At 32.9% G+C, this 18,191-nt stretch overlaps 2 protein-coding genes across 2 annotated transcripts; one reads left to right on the forward strand and one right to left on the reverse strand.

Annotated features, from left to right (window-relative positions):
• Positions 1 to 961: 961 nt before the first annotated feature.
• LOC132562944 (extracellular tyrosine-protein kinase PKDCC-like) lies at positions 962 to 11,212 on the forward strand. Its single transcript, XM_060227720.1, has 6 exons — positions 962 to 1,838; positions 2,686 to 2,808; positions 6,445 to 6,653; positions 7,150 to 7,406; positions 8,098 to 8,274; positions 9,079 to 11,212. The coding sequence occupies exons 1-6, from the start codon at positions 1,230 to 1,232 to the stop codon at positions 9,174 to 9,176; spliced, it is 1,473 nt and encodes a 490-aa protein (XP_060083703.1). The 5' UTR covers positions 962 to 1,229; the 3' UTR covers positions 9,177 to 11,212.
• A 4,253-nt stretch (positions 11,213 to 15,465) lies between these two features.
• LOC132562953 (uncharacterized) lies at positions 15,466 to 16,558 on the reverse strand. The gene is made up of 2 exons (XM_060227731.1): positions 16,490 to 16,558; positions 15,466 to 15,861 (listed from the first exon to the last, which is right to left on the reverse strand). Exons 1-2 carry the CDS (start codon positions 16,556 to 16,558, stop codon positions 15,466 to 15,468), a joined length of 465 nt encoding a protein of 154 aa, XP_060083714.1.
• Positions 16,559 to 18,191: the final 1,633 nt, after the last annotated feature.

Here is an 18,191-nt window from a genome sequence, read left to right on the forward strand (position 1 = left end):
GGACCACATGCTTTAAAGAAGTGCATCAGCTTTGGGTTCGAATTGAGGCGATATCTCTTAATGATATGGTATTCGTATGATATCATATCTTCGTAATTGGTTAACAATGCAGTTTTTGTCTTTAAAACAAAGTAATAACTTTAACCTTATAAATCAGCGAAGTTCATCAGGAGATGCATCAGTTTGCTAGTTGAATAAATCTTTATTTGGAACTGAAGCCATTTAATAGGAAACAGTGTAACGATGTGCTGTCAGCTCGGAAAATTACCTGATGTGTGCTTTAAAATATAAGCCCCACGTCACCGAAGTTGTTTGGAATTTTCATCTCACATTGTTTTCCTACAGGGATCGTTCGAAGCAGACTACATAGCTATAAGGTACTGACAACACACGCATCTGTATCGATTTTGTGGATCGTTCCGAAACACCTATGGATAAGATGAGCATTAGTGTTCTGTGTTCTACGCAATGTCTTGTGCTTTTCTAAATTTTTTTCGGTATGTTGTGTTTTTGTTGACTACACGTAATGTATCGTGTTCATAATGAATCCATCTGCACTAAATGTGTTTTGTACCTAATTCTACATTGTACGTAGATATATGGTTCCATGTGGTGTTATAGTAAAGTATTGCTGTGCGAAAACGAAGATTTACCTCTTGGGTGTAAATCAATGAATGACCTCGAATGGCAAGAACGTGTTCGGGTTTACTGTTTATCGCAAGTAACGTAATGGAATTGTTAAATTCTTAAGATTACGAGAGATATTTCTTCAAACAATCTAATTTACTAAACTTGAGTTAACGCCGCACGGAGTGGCATAAGTTGTAGCGATAAGATTGCGTGTTTTGAGATGAACTCGTTTAAGTTCGTTTTGTCGTTACAGAGCTTACGGAATGACATGCCATTGGTGATAGACTGCTTCCCATCTTTAGGCCAAAGGTCTTAGGGCTCCTCCACTGAGCTTGTCAACAGGTTCGACCTTGTGTCACGACAGAAACTAAGGAGGGGAAATGACAGCGTAGCTACAGGAAAGCTTGTGCTAGGGTCAGCTAGCGGTGTGATGGATGTACACACGAAGCGCTGTGTCGTCTGCTCGCAGGTAAGGGCTGAAAATTATACAGCTCACGACAGAACAGAATGTTGTGAATCCTTCCTGCTTATAATTGTGTGATGGTATGTTGTGCTGATTTGTACCAGTTCATCTAATTTAAAAGATAAAACTTTACAAAATGGCTTGTCGAATACGAAGCAGACGACATTTGGGAAATGTCAAACAGATTTGTTTATTTTCTATTGGACTTATACTGCTCGCTAATGTAGTGATACTACATCGAAAATTCAACGGATTGGAAGAAGAAAACATGGTGGATCCCGGGGGAACTATTAAATACAATAAACACGATAGACACTCTGATTCTGTTTTCGAGGATATGTCACTTGACAGTGCATGGAGATTAAATTTTCTGGAAAATTACAATGGATTCGAACGCCGACTGAGAAAATTGATGGAAAAGTCGTCAGAAAGTGGTTTGTATGGTATGCGAATGGAAGGCACTAGTCAACTTGACACACCATCATCGAAAGATTTTATAGGGTGTGATGAAATTGTCAATATTACTGAAAGAAAGTACTTAGCGTCTGGCTGGACCAAGGCGGTATACAGTGGGAAATATAAAGGCAAATCAATAGCTATTAAGACCGTGGATGTAAGAGGCCAAGACGTATCGACATGTGTAAGCCGTGGGTTTACAGCGTCTTACTGTTATAACAAGGCAGCACAGAAGATAGTCAAGGAAATATTAGTGCTACAGGCACTTACACACGATAACGTCATTAAGGTAGGTTCCGAACGATGTAATCTTTGTAGTAGCACTCTATATGATAAACACAAGTATCTTATTTGTTCCGAGTGTTGTACACAACAACAGTGTCATGGTCTCATACATAAGATACAAAGCGACAGACTACATCTTTTGTAATGACCGCATTGGTACAGGAAACATAAATATCAAATTTAATAAAAAAAAAAAATCTAATCACATGTCATTTCCGAAGTATTTCAATTTATAGTGCCCTGATGTAAATAAATTGTATCGTTTATCTTAAGTCATGTGATTGAGACCTCGAGATTAATATCAGTTCAGTTTAATAGATAAATACATGTATATATTGAGCATACTGTTAAACATTCATAAGCACTTTGCAAGTTTACCTGTTCGGTCAGAAACATAGTTCTATGAACAACAACTACTTTCTGTAAAAACGACTTTTAAAAAAGATAGGAATTGTATATCGGGAGATGTTTTGTCTCTTTTGTATCAATAACCATTATGCCATTGGCAACACAATATATACTTATCAGTGTACGTTTGTCCTCGTTCTAAATTATAAATATTTACTGGTATAACTTACAGTTTCTAATCCCTTTTGTACAATGTCAGATGATACAGGACAAGAAGTTTTGATCTTTTCAGATTTAATCGGTATATTCTATTCCAGATATTGTGATAAGTATATGTATTAAACCTTTTAATGTACATGTCGTCGTATAAAACACATATATTTTTGTACATTATATGTGTAATATACGGTTAATTTATTTTCTTTTCACCATTTTAACCGCTGAATATATTGCGTGTGTGTTTTTATGATTATTATTACTTTTTACATAATGTTAATCAAAAGGTACTGGGATTCTGTGTGCCAAACCAAAACAACAATGTCCAGGGTGTTGCCATGATTACGGAGCTTGGGGAGACAGTCAACCTCATCAAACTATTGCAGATGTCTTGGGAGGATCGTCTCAGGGTGGGTATGGATTAGAGTTAAATCAATGTACAGTTAATGTTACCAATCATTGGTTCATATTCGATATACTTAACTTCATCATTTTATGGAAAAAAATTAATTGATAGTTAGCCTCTATACTTTTAAAATGTTTCTCAATTTCTGTTTAGACAATACTCTTTTAAGAATGCATACCTGTGTTTTCTGAATGGTAGATCACAGGGACTGGGCACGACTTCCCACTCACGGTTAATTTTTATATGTGTGTGGGTCGAAATTTGTACCAAGTCCCTGTGTAGTACAGTGTAGATAGATGGTCAAGGAGTAATGTGAATCATAATATCAATTTGTGATTATGTCACCACACAATGATCACAATAAACAGAACCGAGAAGAAGCCTGGATATTTCTTTATTTATGTAAGGTGATTTTGTTTATATTTATATCTACAGTAACACGTGTTATATGTCTATCAAATATCTCACCTGTAGATTCATCTGGATATTTTGTTCCTTTCACGATTTTCAAAGAATTTTTAATCTAATATTTGGCTCATAGAATTGAACAAGATGTGGGTCACAATGGCCTTCTTCGGTATACGATTTTTTTTCGTTGCTTGTTGGTAATGCCGTGCCCGGTAGTACAATCACATGAGAAGAGATAACTTACAATATGTGTCCATTCCAACTGGATAACGAAGATTAAGATAAGATCACGTATTCCTTAATTAGTAGAGAATCGCATTTTTTTTTCAAGATTAACACCAATGCTTATTGATTTGGGTTTTTTTAAAATCAAAATATTGAGGAATGTATTTTATTTGAAAGTTGTTAATATTAATTAATGGTGTAGATGTATGTTCACCATCGATTTGACAAAACACAAGGAAGAATTTTTTCGGAGTTCAATGTTCCCAGCATACACGGTGACTACTAGGTTATCGCTATCATGATTAAAAATTTACGCTTGTTAGTTTAAAGGAAACAATAAAGATGTTGATGTGCTGCTTTATGATAAAGGGACATAAATCATCTAGATATTTTCAATTCTCGTAAGCAACAGGTCATATAGCTACTCAGGTCAGCAGTTTAAAGCATTGTTAGTCTAGAGGAAAATGGTTTATATCTATTTCAATAATATGAGTTATATTCCCAAAACAAATGCATCAAAATCAGTATCCTATGTTCTTGGTTTAGATGTATGACCGAAGACATCATGCACATTTCTCAAATGGTACATGTATACATAATTATTAGGTACAGTTTTAAGCTTTTGTGATGAATTTGTTTAGTCAAAATCTCCATGATGGATGAACACCCGTTGTTGTTGTTGTATACTTATGAAAAATCATGGAATAGGGTTTTCTTTAACAAAAAATAACTACTGCTTGATGGTTATGACGGTTCCCTATGTGGCACCGGAAATGTTTACGGTTTCTGCGCGAATTTTGGTGTATTTCTCTCTGTAACGTTTTAGTTTCTCTATCTCCCCTCCACCACCCCACTCCTTAAGGTTTTTTGAACGTTTAATTTATTCGTGAATATGTACGTCATGATCAATATTTTTCTTCTAATTTATTAGAAGCAATATGGATCATAGATAGAAACTAGATCCGATAAAACGTAACTTTAGCAGAATTTTAAACCATTTTACAAAACCTACGATAGATTTCAGTACAAAAAACAAATAAATATTCTAGAAATCTGCTTTGTACATCCTGCCGTGCATTCAAAGTGCACATATCTCATAAATTATAAGGGTAGTGATACGATACCAAGTCCCAGAACCAGATACGCCAAGGAAACACTGTACACGGAGAATAAACGACTGGCAGTCAGGCGAACATTATCGTGGATTTACGTCATAAATCTAGACAAAATGTAGAGCTAATGGTTAAGATGTTGCAACGACGACCACCGAATGGCACTTCGACGAAGGTGCTATTTAGTAAACTCGGACCTTATCGGGCATGATGTACTACATGTCAAAACTAATGAAAATAAACCATGTTCACACGTTCAACTTGAATTACGCACTGCATACAAAATATTTTCGAATGCGGGCGTGTGCATATTGTTTGATACGCCTTATCAAATAGTATATATCTGGATATATTTTTAAGTTGATAAGGAAGAAAAAATGATAAATACTTGAGTAAGTAGATAGGTATGATGTATTTTGATCAAATTATCGCCATCTGCTGAAGATGTTGCGACATGCGCAATTTCTCAGCAATGATTTCCTAATGAAGATATATGTTTAAAAATCTCCGTCCGACACATAGCTAGGATTCTTTTCTCTGCCCTTGTCGACTGATCGCTCTATTTCGGGATGTACTTGGATTTTAATGAAACAAAAGTTGACCTGAGGTGCCATAATTCATGTCTAGATGAGAGAAAATACATCTGCTGTCTTTATCAACTTTAACAGAAAAAAAACTTTTCTTTCTTAGTAATTACTAGCTATTGTACGTGAATTTTCCCATATAAACTCTTTATATTTTCATGTCGAACAAAAACTTTTATTTTAAATAAATCATGTGAAAACTTATGGATGAGGGATCAAAAAGAATTTGGTTGGAAGCTTCTGTTCAATTTTGAAATCTATTAATGAGAGATTTCCTTCACATTTCCTCATCCCTTAGAAAATATTTAAAAAAAAGAAACTGAAATCTTAGTCTACAGTTAAGACCACTCGAACCTTTCGTTCATTTATGAAAACTTTTAAATTTAATATTTAAAATATGTTACCCCCCGGAGCGCCCCTTTATTGGACTTGATCGATTACAGATGCTGCGGGGTATGTCTGCCTCGGAGGAGTGGGCCGGGGGGCTGTTAGTCTAAGTTAAGATAACGGGACAGAGGTAATGCCTCATCAACAATATGTTTAGACTGAAGACAGGGCCCAGATTGTCAGAGATAAATGCAAAACGTCTAAATATTAGTAATTTTCTATAAATCTCCCAGCAGTGTTTACAAAAGGCATACGTGCTATTAATTATAAAATGCCATGCAAGTATATTCGACAGGTTTGCTTTAGAATTTATTTAGCTATTCCAAGGATAGAAGGAAGACGTATCACAGCTGTAAAGAATCTTTTAAAAAGACACCGTGAGATTATAGACTTTTAAAAGCAGATTTCCATTTGAAATTACTGTATCGCTTCTATTACATATTATCTTCAGGATGAAATTCGGAAGAAACAAGGATTTGAAAACGGAGTTCATAAGTTCTCTCAGTTAAACAAATTATGAAACTACACGATTTTAGGTGTGTTTTGTGATTCGCACCAAAGTCATCGTTTACCTCCAGCATTTTCTTTTTTTTAATTTCTTGAATGTAAACTTACATATTCATATATAAAAATGTTAGCAACTTCTCCATATTGGAAATAGAAAATGAAACAAATGAAGAAAGTATAAAGTTATCAATAAAAAAACACCACCATTTTCTTGTAATTAATACACAGTTAGGTTTTAGCATTCATATCGGTATGACCGAAAAATCTCCTTCGTTTATATTGCAAGAAGCTTAAAAGTAAAAAACGAGTTGATACTCGGCCTGGTGACAAACTTAGTTATCATGATCGTTACAGTGTTTTTTATTATCATTTTCCTAGGTATCCTATAACCTGACCAAAATTTTATTATTTTCCTAGGTATCCTATGACCTGACCAAAATCGTTCATTTTATGTCCAACACACAATACGGAAGTATGGCCATGAACGACTTCCGGCGCCAGCAGTTTGTCCTGGTTGATGGTGTTCTGAAAGTTTCCGATGTGGATGATGCGGGTTTTTCTGATCCATCTTGTACGGATAGTGAGACCTGTACTATACATTTCTCCTCTGCAAACTTCACAAAAAGGTACATCTACGAAGACCATAGTACTTAAAAAGTGTTTTTATATTATTTTTGCCGAAGAAGTGAGTGCGTTTTGGGTTAATGTGTTTGAAGGGGCTGGGGAGTAGGGTTGGTAGTTGAGTGGGTTTTGTTGTCACTCAGTTGACGGGCTCTGCATCTGTCGTTTGTGCCAGTGATACATTTCTTTATAATATTGTGTCTCATATATACTGACGTGCAAGTATCTATGCAAGTGGTTTTAATTGTTGAGGTAGTAAAATTGAAGTAGATCATATTTCTTCTATGCATTCTCTTCAGATATTTTTTATCATTACTGTTTCGCTCAATGCTGAACGAAATGTTGGTATTTGCTATGTAATAAACCACCAGTATCATTTTAAGTGTCATTTCTGCCATGTGTATATAAAACGTTTCCGACATCTAGAAATTTCTGTGTTAAAATTGTATTTGTTTTATTAAATCTTTATATAAATTGAACGTGTTAATTTATATTCCCCAGATTACCATGTATCCATGGTAAATGTCTAGGTTACAACGAAAAAAGGAACCTCTTTAATGGAGCAAGACATTTTACAACATACTTGTTGCCACATGGGGCTCCTCCTACTCTCCGCGGATTAATTAACAAAACAATTGACGGATTTGCAAACTTGACTGCCAATGCTGGTCAGCTGATGGCTATGATGAATAGAATAGTTCAATCATACAAGACAGGGGCTTACCTTAACCGGACAAGTTCCAGCGACTATCAAACAAGTAATGAATTTGATTTGATTTTTTGAAGTATTTACTGCCATTGCTTACTATTGCTTCTAGTTGAACGATCTAATTCAAATAAATTATGTTTTTCAACATATCAAAGATAATTAGTTCTGTTTGATGGATTCAACAATATACTGAGCATTTGCTGACTGTCTTGTCTGTTTATTACAATATAACAAATGAAGTAACATTTAAAGTAAGTGAAGTTAAATAAGTAAGGCTTTAACTAAGTCTTTGATCTTTGTTGTGTTTTGTTGGTTTCCGACAATTAAAATAACAGTTTTGATAGCGATTATTTACAATTAACAGAACGGTATGATACTGCTGATAATGGCTAATTTGAAATGACGCTTGATCGTAGACATTCTTCAAATGTAGTGTCAAGCGTAACGTTATTGTTGTACGACATTGTAAAAAGACATGCCACTGTCTCTTGTATTTTGTTACTTGAATTTGGTTATACGTTGAAGGACCGCTGCATTTTTTACCTGTAAAATACAATATATAGTACAATTATTGAAGTCCCATGAGATATACACGTATATGATATTAAATGGGAAACGATCGATTTATCATCTATTCATTGAAATTGCTGTTGAAGTTTAAAACCTCTCAAGGTTATATGAGTGAGTCATCGATGATTGTGTCAGCTGTAAACTGTATTTTGTAATTGATTTCTCAAAAGGATACCACATCTATTCCAAAATGGATCTTCCGGGCAAGTATGACTACAGATGTCGGGTTTCACTTTCTGGAAGTGGGTGTACAGTGTCTATTTTTGACCAGAAGGAGGCGGAGAACATATGTGACGACGATCCAGATTGTCAGGGGTTTGTTATGTCTAAACAGCTCACATGGACAGGTAAATTTGTACTCTTTGTATTTTGGCAAAAGGTGTAGAAGCGTCATTGTATAAATCACTTGTTGCGATTAATTCACTGATACTAGCGGATAGCAAATAAAGAAAATGGTGAAAAGTACTTTGTAGGTAGATGCAGAGTAGCTAAACAGGACTCGTCAGTGACACCAGGGACCAAAAGTATTTAATGTAGATATCAAATCCTAGACACAGTTATTTCAATATTAGATTATTTTTAAAAAAAGAACAAGTACATGTGAATGTTTTAACCATGCCACTATTCAAATATTCAAATGAATTAAAACGTGGTATGCTTAGTTACTAGTTTAGCCATATTTAATCACAGTTCATGTTTTACCACTGTATATGTAGAAGCTAAGTTTTGTTTGATAACATACATACAGTCAAATATACAATTCCATACATTTCATTTTATCACTCAACTTAGCTCAAAGTTTGGTTAAACATTTTTCTGAAAACAGTCGAAACTCGTTATCTTGAGCGCGGCAGGACAACTGGAAAACTTCGTGATAATGGAGAATTCGATTTAAGTGGGTTCTTATTATTATTATTATTATTTTTTTTTTTTTTTGTAAAGTTAGGCAGGGATCTACGAAATGCTTTGAATTAAACGGGATGTTGGAGTTATACGAGCTCGAGATAACGAAGTTCGACTGTATTTAAAATTATCTATATCTGTATCTTTTTCGATTCTATCATTTATCATGTATGACAAATCGTAAATATCAACCAATAATAAGATAGCTGTTTAATCGGTTTTATGATTTTCATTATTTTATATTTCAGGGAGAATTCTTGTTCATCTGAAATCAGGCGTAGACAATCCAACGACTAATGACAACACCATTTTGTATATCAAACCAAATCCAAATAGGAGTGTTTAACCAAAAGAGCAAATATCACAAAGTGTGTGAGAAAGAGAGTGTGAATAGAGCACGAAGAAATTCACTGCGATTATATATAAGTATGTGTATTGTGAAATTCCTTGGTTGTTTGGTATTTATTCACTTTGCCTCATGTAGTTCTTACGAACAAAGTTGATAAAAACTTGCGCTATTTTTTTTTTTTTTAACTTTTTGTGTAATATGACAGAGTTGTAGCTCATTTCCATGGTTGTGATGTTTTAGTTAGTTCCATTGGTTATCTGTTGTGATGTTACCGCCAATCTGATTGGTTGGGACACTCACTTCGAAAGAGTTATTAGTTAAGCATTAACAATTCACTAACTTGTTACCATTTTTAATGTTGGTTTGATACTACTAGATGGTAGTGATATCAACGTAGAGGTTCACTATGTGAACATAATTCTGTGGAATTGTTGGTGCTTTATGATCGGATAGCAGGGTATATACAGAAAAAAAATCAAAGAAGTAATTACTAGAGGTTATTTCATCAGAAAATCTAGTCATGTTGTAAATTTGTGAGTTGTTATAATATCGCTGGTGGGGTGTACTTAACGTCATTTTTAGCGTAGTTTTATACGTGCAATGATGACACCTTTCAATACTAATTTAGAATTAGATACATCAATTTGAAATAATGAAAAATACTGCTGTTATTTCTTTTAGAACTTGTCAGTGATACCAAGTGCCTAAATTCTGAAACTTAGAAGGCAAATGAGCATAATCAAAATTTTATCGAAATTCATGTCAAAATCAAAAATAGAAAATGCCTATTCTTTTAAGTATGATATGGTAATGTGAACAAATATTTGTTATATTTAGTGTTCAGTTGTTATACGCGATCACCCTTATTTGATAAATGATTAATAATGTCATTAAACAAATTAATTCTGTTTAAACTAAATACAGCTTAAACCTAAACATTGCATGAAACGTTGGCTCGTCTACAATTAACACATTGTTATACCGTTACTACTTAGCCCTACATAATTGAATTATTTAGGCGTTCATGTGCTGATATACCACAGCAGCTCCTGATGTTTGGATCATATTAATTACTTCAATATTTTAGTATATCGTACACTGGACGGCAAGGTCATCTACTTTGAATGCTAAATGTTATATATTCCGACTTCTTTATGGAATGGTTTATTTTAGTTTTGAAGATAAGTGACTTCCACAATTAGGAATGCTTGTAACTTCATTATAAATATTAAAAAAAGAACATGCATTTCGTGAGATTTACCATTTTCTTAGAGAAATCATTATCCGGAACGGAAAGAAATTCTTCAATTACAAAAGTTTTATATTGGTTTTAGGAAGTTTGATACCTAAAAGAAATCCAAAACACAACTTTAGAGGCAGTATTATTGTATTTTGTGTTACTTACCATAATGTCGTTTGATCATCATAAATCCAACCAAAATTGTGTCTACAATGTGAACATCCCAGTTTTCCCAAAGATACGTAAAGACCCAGTCATATAGTAAATATCAATAAGAAATAGTTTTCTTAAAACATTTTACTAGTGATATGTTCAGTACAAATAGCTGAGTTGTGTAACCGAGTTTAAATTGTGTGGTGTTTCAGGGGAAGGCACTCCTGTTTAAATATTGCCGTTTGTGTGTCGTCTTGCATTCTAGGTCAATATCCTATCCTTTTGTTGAACACTTTCATCAAGAATTTATTTCACAACCGAGCACATGTAAGTAATTAAGATGAGCAACCCATAATTTCTAACAAGTGAAAAAAATGAAATACTCGACTTTTGATAATGCGTCAAAGGTATGTCCGGTAATACCCAAAAACAATACTCCCCAGAAACATTTCTTCCATGTGTGTTTTTTCTGAACAATTACTTTGTTATATAGTCCCGTTGCTATAAAGCTGGTCATTACCGACCTGCGTTCCTTGAAATATAATTTCATGACATTTTTGTATACTGGATTGAATCAAAAATCTTTTCGAAGCTCGAATTTACGTGTCGTTGACGATATTTTTGTTACGAAGTACAAACCGTTTGTACAAATCTGTACTGGTGGTGTGTAATATAAACTCTGTTGCGTGTTTTGTTCCAAGAACACACGGACAGTGTAGTTTTTTTCGATTTTTGTTATTGTTTTTTTGCATTCCGAGATATATGTTGTTTAGAATGTACATATCTATGTTTGTACAAGTACAATAGTGTAAACCTCATTAATCTTAGATATGCCGTACTAAGATTTGACAATCACAATTATTAAATGCGTTTTATGCACATTTTCGTTCCTCTGGGGCTAATGATTACCTAAAGTAGTCTGATCTTTTTTACGCGTTAAAGTTTTATCACTACTATCGTTTACAGAATATGTTCACCTCTATATGACCTTCAATATACATTTAAATGAAATTAATGTATATTTTAAATTTAATTGTGATTACAGGTGATATCATCAAATGCGAATTGAATTTATGCATGGAACGGATATCTCTGTGGAAATTAAAAAAAATGATTAAAGTGGATAACATTTTCGTGGTTTATTTAGCACTTTTATTCGGTATCCATTTTCAAATGTTATCAAGTTGTTTAATCGTTTTCAGTAAGTTGTGTCACAAACGACAAACTTTGAGCGTTGATGCTTGTTGTTTATTTAATTAATCATTTAAATATCTTTTGAATAACACTTTATCGTTAACTACACTTGAAATACCATGTAGGATTTAAGGTTCGAGTAAAAAGCTTTTTTGAGGAAAAATCGAAAATCTAGTATTTGATTGATCTTAAAGTGACTGTGAATATTCTGATTGTAGTAATAAGATGTTTCCCCACACCTTACACTTTAGAATGTTTAGAATGTTCACTATATTCGTATTCATGACTTAAGATTAAGTTAATTCCAGAGGACGGACAGAGTTGAATTCATAGAACATAATATCTCTGATTTTCTACGTTACACTTTCTAAAGCAGATTAAATAAAAAAAAACATGTACATTCTATAAGTTTTTGTTTTCTCTTCAACGTATTTTGATAATTTTAATCATCACTCTCAATGTTTTGACTATTTTAAACATTATGAAATCACACATCGCTGTGAGTGAAGGCAATTACTTTGATGACGGCAACGCATTAAACATTTGTCAATATATGAATTCCAGTAGAGTAAGTTAGCTTCTAGGTGTTCACTAACCCCTTATTTATCTAGCGAATGTCACCTTATGGTCTGTACCTGCTGATCAATAACAAAATTGGAACCCTACATGACAGTTGTGATAAGGTAATTCTTTGATCTTCTTCATGATTAATTACCTGAGTACCTCACGCAAAGTCTAGTATACTAAATGTGTAAAACAATTTTGTCGAAAAGTTCAGAAATCAACATTTAAAGGTACGTGGCTAGATATAAGTTACAGTCAATATTTGATCATATTGATTTCATAATCTATATTGATATTTCGTCGATATTGTATTAATGAATTATTTTCATGTACTTTAAACGTTTGGGTAATTGCATGGTGCTGAAAGGTGTGTCTGATTCCTGTAATATTTCAATTATTACAGAGAAAAAAAAGAAATCTAAGACTGCATTACAAATTGGTTTACTACAGGAATTATTCTAAAACTTTGAAGACACTGAAAGAATCTTAAACAGAAAGAAGATAATTAAATAATCACGTCTTTCAAAAGGGAACCATCTATAATATAATTATATCATTCAGCTGCTATAAAGACAAGTAGGCTGTTACTAGAATAAGTTGATAAAACTATATCAGTATAAATCTGCCCACGCGCAACATCACAAGTATACTACAGGTGATATTTATGTAACGTTCAAGTTCATTACATTTTTAAAAACATCCAAAATTATAGTGATTTGGCTGGAGATACGACGAAAACAGCGAATGTCACGAATAGAATAGAATAAAGAACTTAAAATGTTCTACAACTAACAAATTGGTCATATCAACAGGAATTCATTATTGATTTCAATTACATAGACAAATCTTATCAGCATCAACTCTATGTAGGATTATCATTATCTACTTGGTTTATTCCTGTGTAAAGTTCAACTTACCTTGTAATCAAAACAACGGTGCAATGTCCTAATCTATACTGAAACAAAACTCCTTCCAAATATAAATACTTCATGTTAACCTAACGTTTAGTTATTCATATTATTTCATAACTAAGCAAAAATGTCCTTTCGATTGTCAAAAAAATTGAAAAGGAACAAAAAGAAATTATAACTAATAAAATTAAAAGACCTAGAAATCTAAGAATGTTTACAATTTAGGTATTACAAAGAAGTTTGGACCGTAACTTCAGGTCTTTTTGGATTTAATTTGAGACGAAAATTAAATCGATATATTTTATCTTACAGTTTTCTCATTTCTTAATCAAGTAATTCCATATCAGAATGAAAATGTGCCTCGTAATTTATGAAACGGTATAAAACTCGATTGATGTGTTTTGTTTATTTCTGTATGTGATCAACTTTATGAGAACTAGCCAAGTCCATAACGACTGTATAGTTGGTAATATTTGTAGTGGGTTTTATTTTCGCTTTATTCGTGATTATAGTTTAGAATTAAATACCTAGTGATAATTTAACATAAATTAGAACAAGAAAGTCTATGTCATATGGCTGTATATATTTACATGTATACTATATTATTGATTAACTAAACTAACTGAAATTGGGACAACCACCAAATATTAGCCCACGAAATTTAACAACTATACAGTGATCAAATGGAATATTGATTTTTTCCTGAGAAGATATTTGCTAGTTCACTTTTCACCTAACGAAGAGTAAGCCATCAAATTTTAAATATGAATCCTGAACTGGAAAATAAATTAACATATTTACTGACGTCATAAATGACCAACGAATGTGGAAAGCATTACGTCCTACGTCATTATGTAAGAGAAATGTGTTTGTCCATTGTTCGGTTGATCTCCAGAAAAGAAAATCTATGTCATAAAAAAGTTGAAATTGGTTCCTCGAAATATAATTGCTAAATTGTGCCTTTTTCTCTATTTTGTTGTTAATAGATTTCATTACGACACAAACGACATGTTCATGAAGGTGAATAATTTTAATATGACAAAGAAGTGCAATTTACAATCAGAAGAAATAAATAAACATGAAACTGGCTATAGATTTCATAAGCAGGACAGAAAATTTGGTATTTTTTGTGAAAACTTTGTACAAATACAAAAAAACAATTCTGTCATGGAAAGGAAGCATATATATATATGGTACCATATGGAGAAGTACATTTTAATGTGTAACTACAGATGTAATACTGCAACAGAAAGTGAAGGAATTAGAAGCATACATTTTTTCAAATAAGCTCATTTTTGCTTGGCATTTTTGCTTTATATATATATATATAGATATTATGTAAATGTAAGAAAATATTATTTAACTTGAGCAATTTCCAATAGTAGCTTGCGTCTAGATTTTTACAATATTTCACATTTAAGATCATATAATCTTGTTTCTCTGATATTTCGATAGTTTTCATTACTCCATGAATTTTGTTTGTTGTTTTTTCTGTACCACATAAACCGACGTAACAAACATTTTTTTACCTATCTCATATTAGAGAAACAAGATCTACAACCTGATATGCTAAAATTGTGTCATAAATAAGTACTTTATTTATAAAATAAAGATTATAAGATGAGAAAACGCACCACATTTCTATCATCTCTGTTCTTCACTTGACTGAACTTTCAGAAACATTTGTCTATATTGATCAAGATGTAAACAAAATTATTGTTAAGGGTCAATATGTAATGAGACAACTATGGGGACAGAGAAATCAAGAAAAAAAACAACAAATGTTCACATATCTACTATTTGGAACACTTGAATAATGCTTTCGAAATATTTAAAAATGAAACCAAACAAAGAAATTAAGCTTTAAGTTAAAGTAAAGTTAACATAAATTTGAATACGATATATCCCCACTCATTTTTTTCGTAAATGAAACAATCGAGTTACATTTGTTGATCTAAAGTCTAGAGCTGGATGTATTCCTATAAATTTATCAAAACACATATTGACTTTGTGTTACCCACTACGCCGTAACGGAATGGATGTTTCCTGAAAGTCAGATTTTGTTGTTAAGTTCAGTTGTTGATGATGGATTCAGTATATAGTTACGGCTGAGGTGACTTAATTTCTTTTACCATGTAAACAAGACCTGACTGATTTTATACTGTATATTATATGGTCCATCACTTTACACTGCTTTGATTGTATGATTTACTTTTCATTCAGTTTACATCCAGTCACTCCTCGCCCCTTGATAATGAGCAGACGACATACGACTTCCGATTCTGTAGACATTCGTATTTCTTACTGATTCCTGGCGAGGGAACTCCTGACTCAAAGTGGAAACTGATTCAGGCCGTTTCCTAGGCAACTCCGAATATGGTGGAGGATTATTGGGATCATAAGACTGATCAGAATGACTCAACGAAGACCTCCCTAATTTTGCCGCTTGACTTCGCTTTTTACAAATATACCATATCCCAAATCCACTTCCTGTAGCGATAAGAGAACTGAGCGCCCCGACTGTTCCCGCTAAAGCCTCATTTCCTGCCGTGTTAGGTTCAATAGGAAGTGTTTTACCATCCGGAAACTCGCAAACACATTTCGGTGCTGCGTTACATGTCTGCAAAGACAAGCGGAAAGATGCACATTATTTTATGCAGAAGTTTATAAGAATCAATTACTCGCGTATTTTGCTAAACTTGCGATTGAGTCGGTCAAACTATCTTCCATTCTATCTGTTGTGTTGCTGATTTTAACATAAATGTTTATGCAAATGCAAAGTTTTAAGGAAAGCTACATTTCTCATTTACTTTCTGTTTTTGCAATTGTTATCAGGATCAATTATGAAATAGCGTTTGTAATGCTGAAGGGAGAAATGAAACTGAATTGATATAATCAACATAATTAATTAACAATGTCAGCGTTTCTATGATAGTTGCATGGATAGGGAGGGAAACAACAATAAAATGGGATTTGGTATGAAAGACATATGAGATTTCTAGAAAAAGTTGTGACAACAAAGAAGTGGTAATAATAATGCTATATCATAGATACCATAGCATTTCATGACAGTCAAATATAACACAATATACAGTTTCAAAACAGTAATTAATGCAGCACTTTTGAGGTCATATATTAAGTTATATAAAGAAACAAGAAGAAATATATATATATATAAAGAATAATACGAAACAATATAACTCTAGATTACGTAATTGAACCTTTATGATTTTATGAATAATAATTACCCCAGCTGCTGAAACAATCACATGACCTATACAGGTAATAAACACGATCCGAATGAACACCTTGATCATGATTCCAAGGACCACATCCACATGGGAAAATATAATGGCGAACTGAAAGAGATCAAGAACATACCTAAGGCAGTGTAAATCGTTAGAGCTTTAGTGTTGGCGTGTAGCCAAAACCAATGATTCCGAATTGGTGGTGAGTGGAAATATACCCTGTTTCAATGATAACTAAGGTATTCTTAGTTTATTGGTTATATGAATATCTGATCGCGTGTTTACCCATTAAATACATGTTTATGTTAGGATTTTTTTATTGGAATCCTTCCAAATCTAAGTTAAATACTTACAAATTTTGATGGAATAACACGTTTGAAGACGAATTAAGGGATAGAAATACCGAAAGAACTAGGCGATAGATATAATTACAGCATATTACAATATTGCATATTGGCATGAACTTATCATTTACTAAAAAGAGCATGTAAACATTTTATTTGAATTTTTGAAACGAGGGTTTACAGGAAATGAAAAATCAGTGAGTGCTTGGTGTTGTTATATCATACATATTTGAATACATAACTAGTGACAATCGTTAGCATTCGTGGTACCGCAGTTATTAACCTTGTTTGCAAATTGGAACGAGACATTACTTTACTGTATTGGCTAAGATTTAAATAATAAATACTAGACATGAAGCAGAAGACGCTTACCCTTCCTGAACATCTGGTATTCTTATCCTAGTTATTTTTTAATTGTATCCGTATAAATCTTTTTTTTTTGTTCGCATCTTTGTTTTCGTTTTATCGAAATTGTCTTGAATTTAGATTTTGTTGACATGTCGGTATTTTATAGCACATATAACACGTTAATCGTTAACTTTATACTTTTACATTGCTGTGCAAAAAAATATTAATTAAAAAATAAAGATTAACAAAATTGAACAAAAAAATATATGTATGTTCAAAAGCGTATGTCCTTATCATTTTTTCAAATGTATTTATGTTCATGTTGACCTTTAAAATAACGAAACGTCCAACTCTGACGTCATGTGCGATTATTATGTGAAGAATCGATACAGGATTACTGGTGGAAATATACTCTCCTGGTGAGAATTGCTCCCCTGTCTCTAATCCTAGTGAAAAAGCATCTTAACCATAGGAACAAAATGTCCCAGCTGATTTGTAAGTCGTTCACATAAAGTAAATAGGAATTTAGTGTTCAAAAGGAAATGGGATGCCGTTCAACTATCGTAATGATCTGTGCTGTGTAACATTGTGTTTATTTTATTGGGCTTGAGTTAGGTTTTTCCCATGTGGGATATGCTGGATGCTCCAGCTACGTACATTAAGTATTGATGATCAAAACGATAGCAACGTTATCTAACTATTGAACAGGAAGACATCAATTTTCAAACACCTAATAGACAGCAATTTTAATAATGAATAAATTTACTGTCCGTTCTCTATTGTTTTTAAAACAACGAACGATTTTGTACCAATCGATATTTACTTCCCTATATAACTCAGGTATATTTGTTTTGTTTTTGTCTCCAGCTGTAGATGCCGATGATAAGTTTTGATCCACTGCTACTAGATCAGTGTAGTAACTGATCTAGACATTTGTTTTCACACTGTCATTTTGAGATATAAGAATCACATCAAGCCGTATTATATTTGGAATATGAAAATATATAAGA

This window comes from Ylistrum balloti, unplaced genomic scaffold (assembly GCF_031769215.1).
Source record: "Ylistrum balloti isolate Yb309-2 unplaced genomic scaffold, AGI_CSIRO_Ybal_v1 Utg371552, whole genome shotgun sequence".
Classification (NCBI taxonomy): domain Eukaryota; kingdom Metazoa; phylum Mollusca; class Bivalvia; order Pectinida; family Pectinidae; genus Ylistrum; species Ylistrum balloti.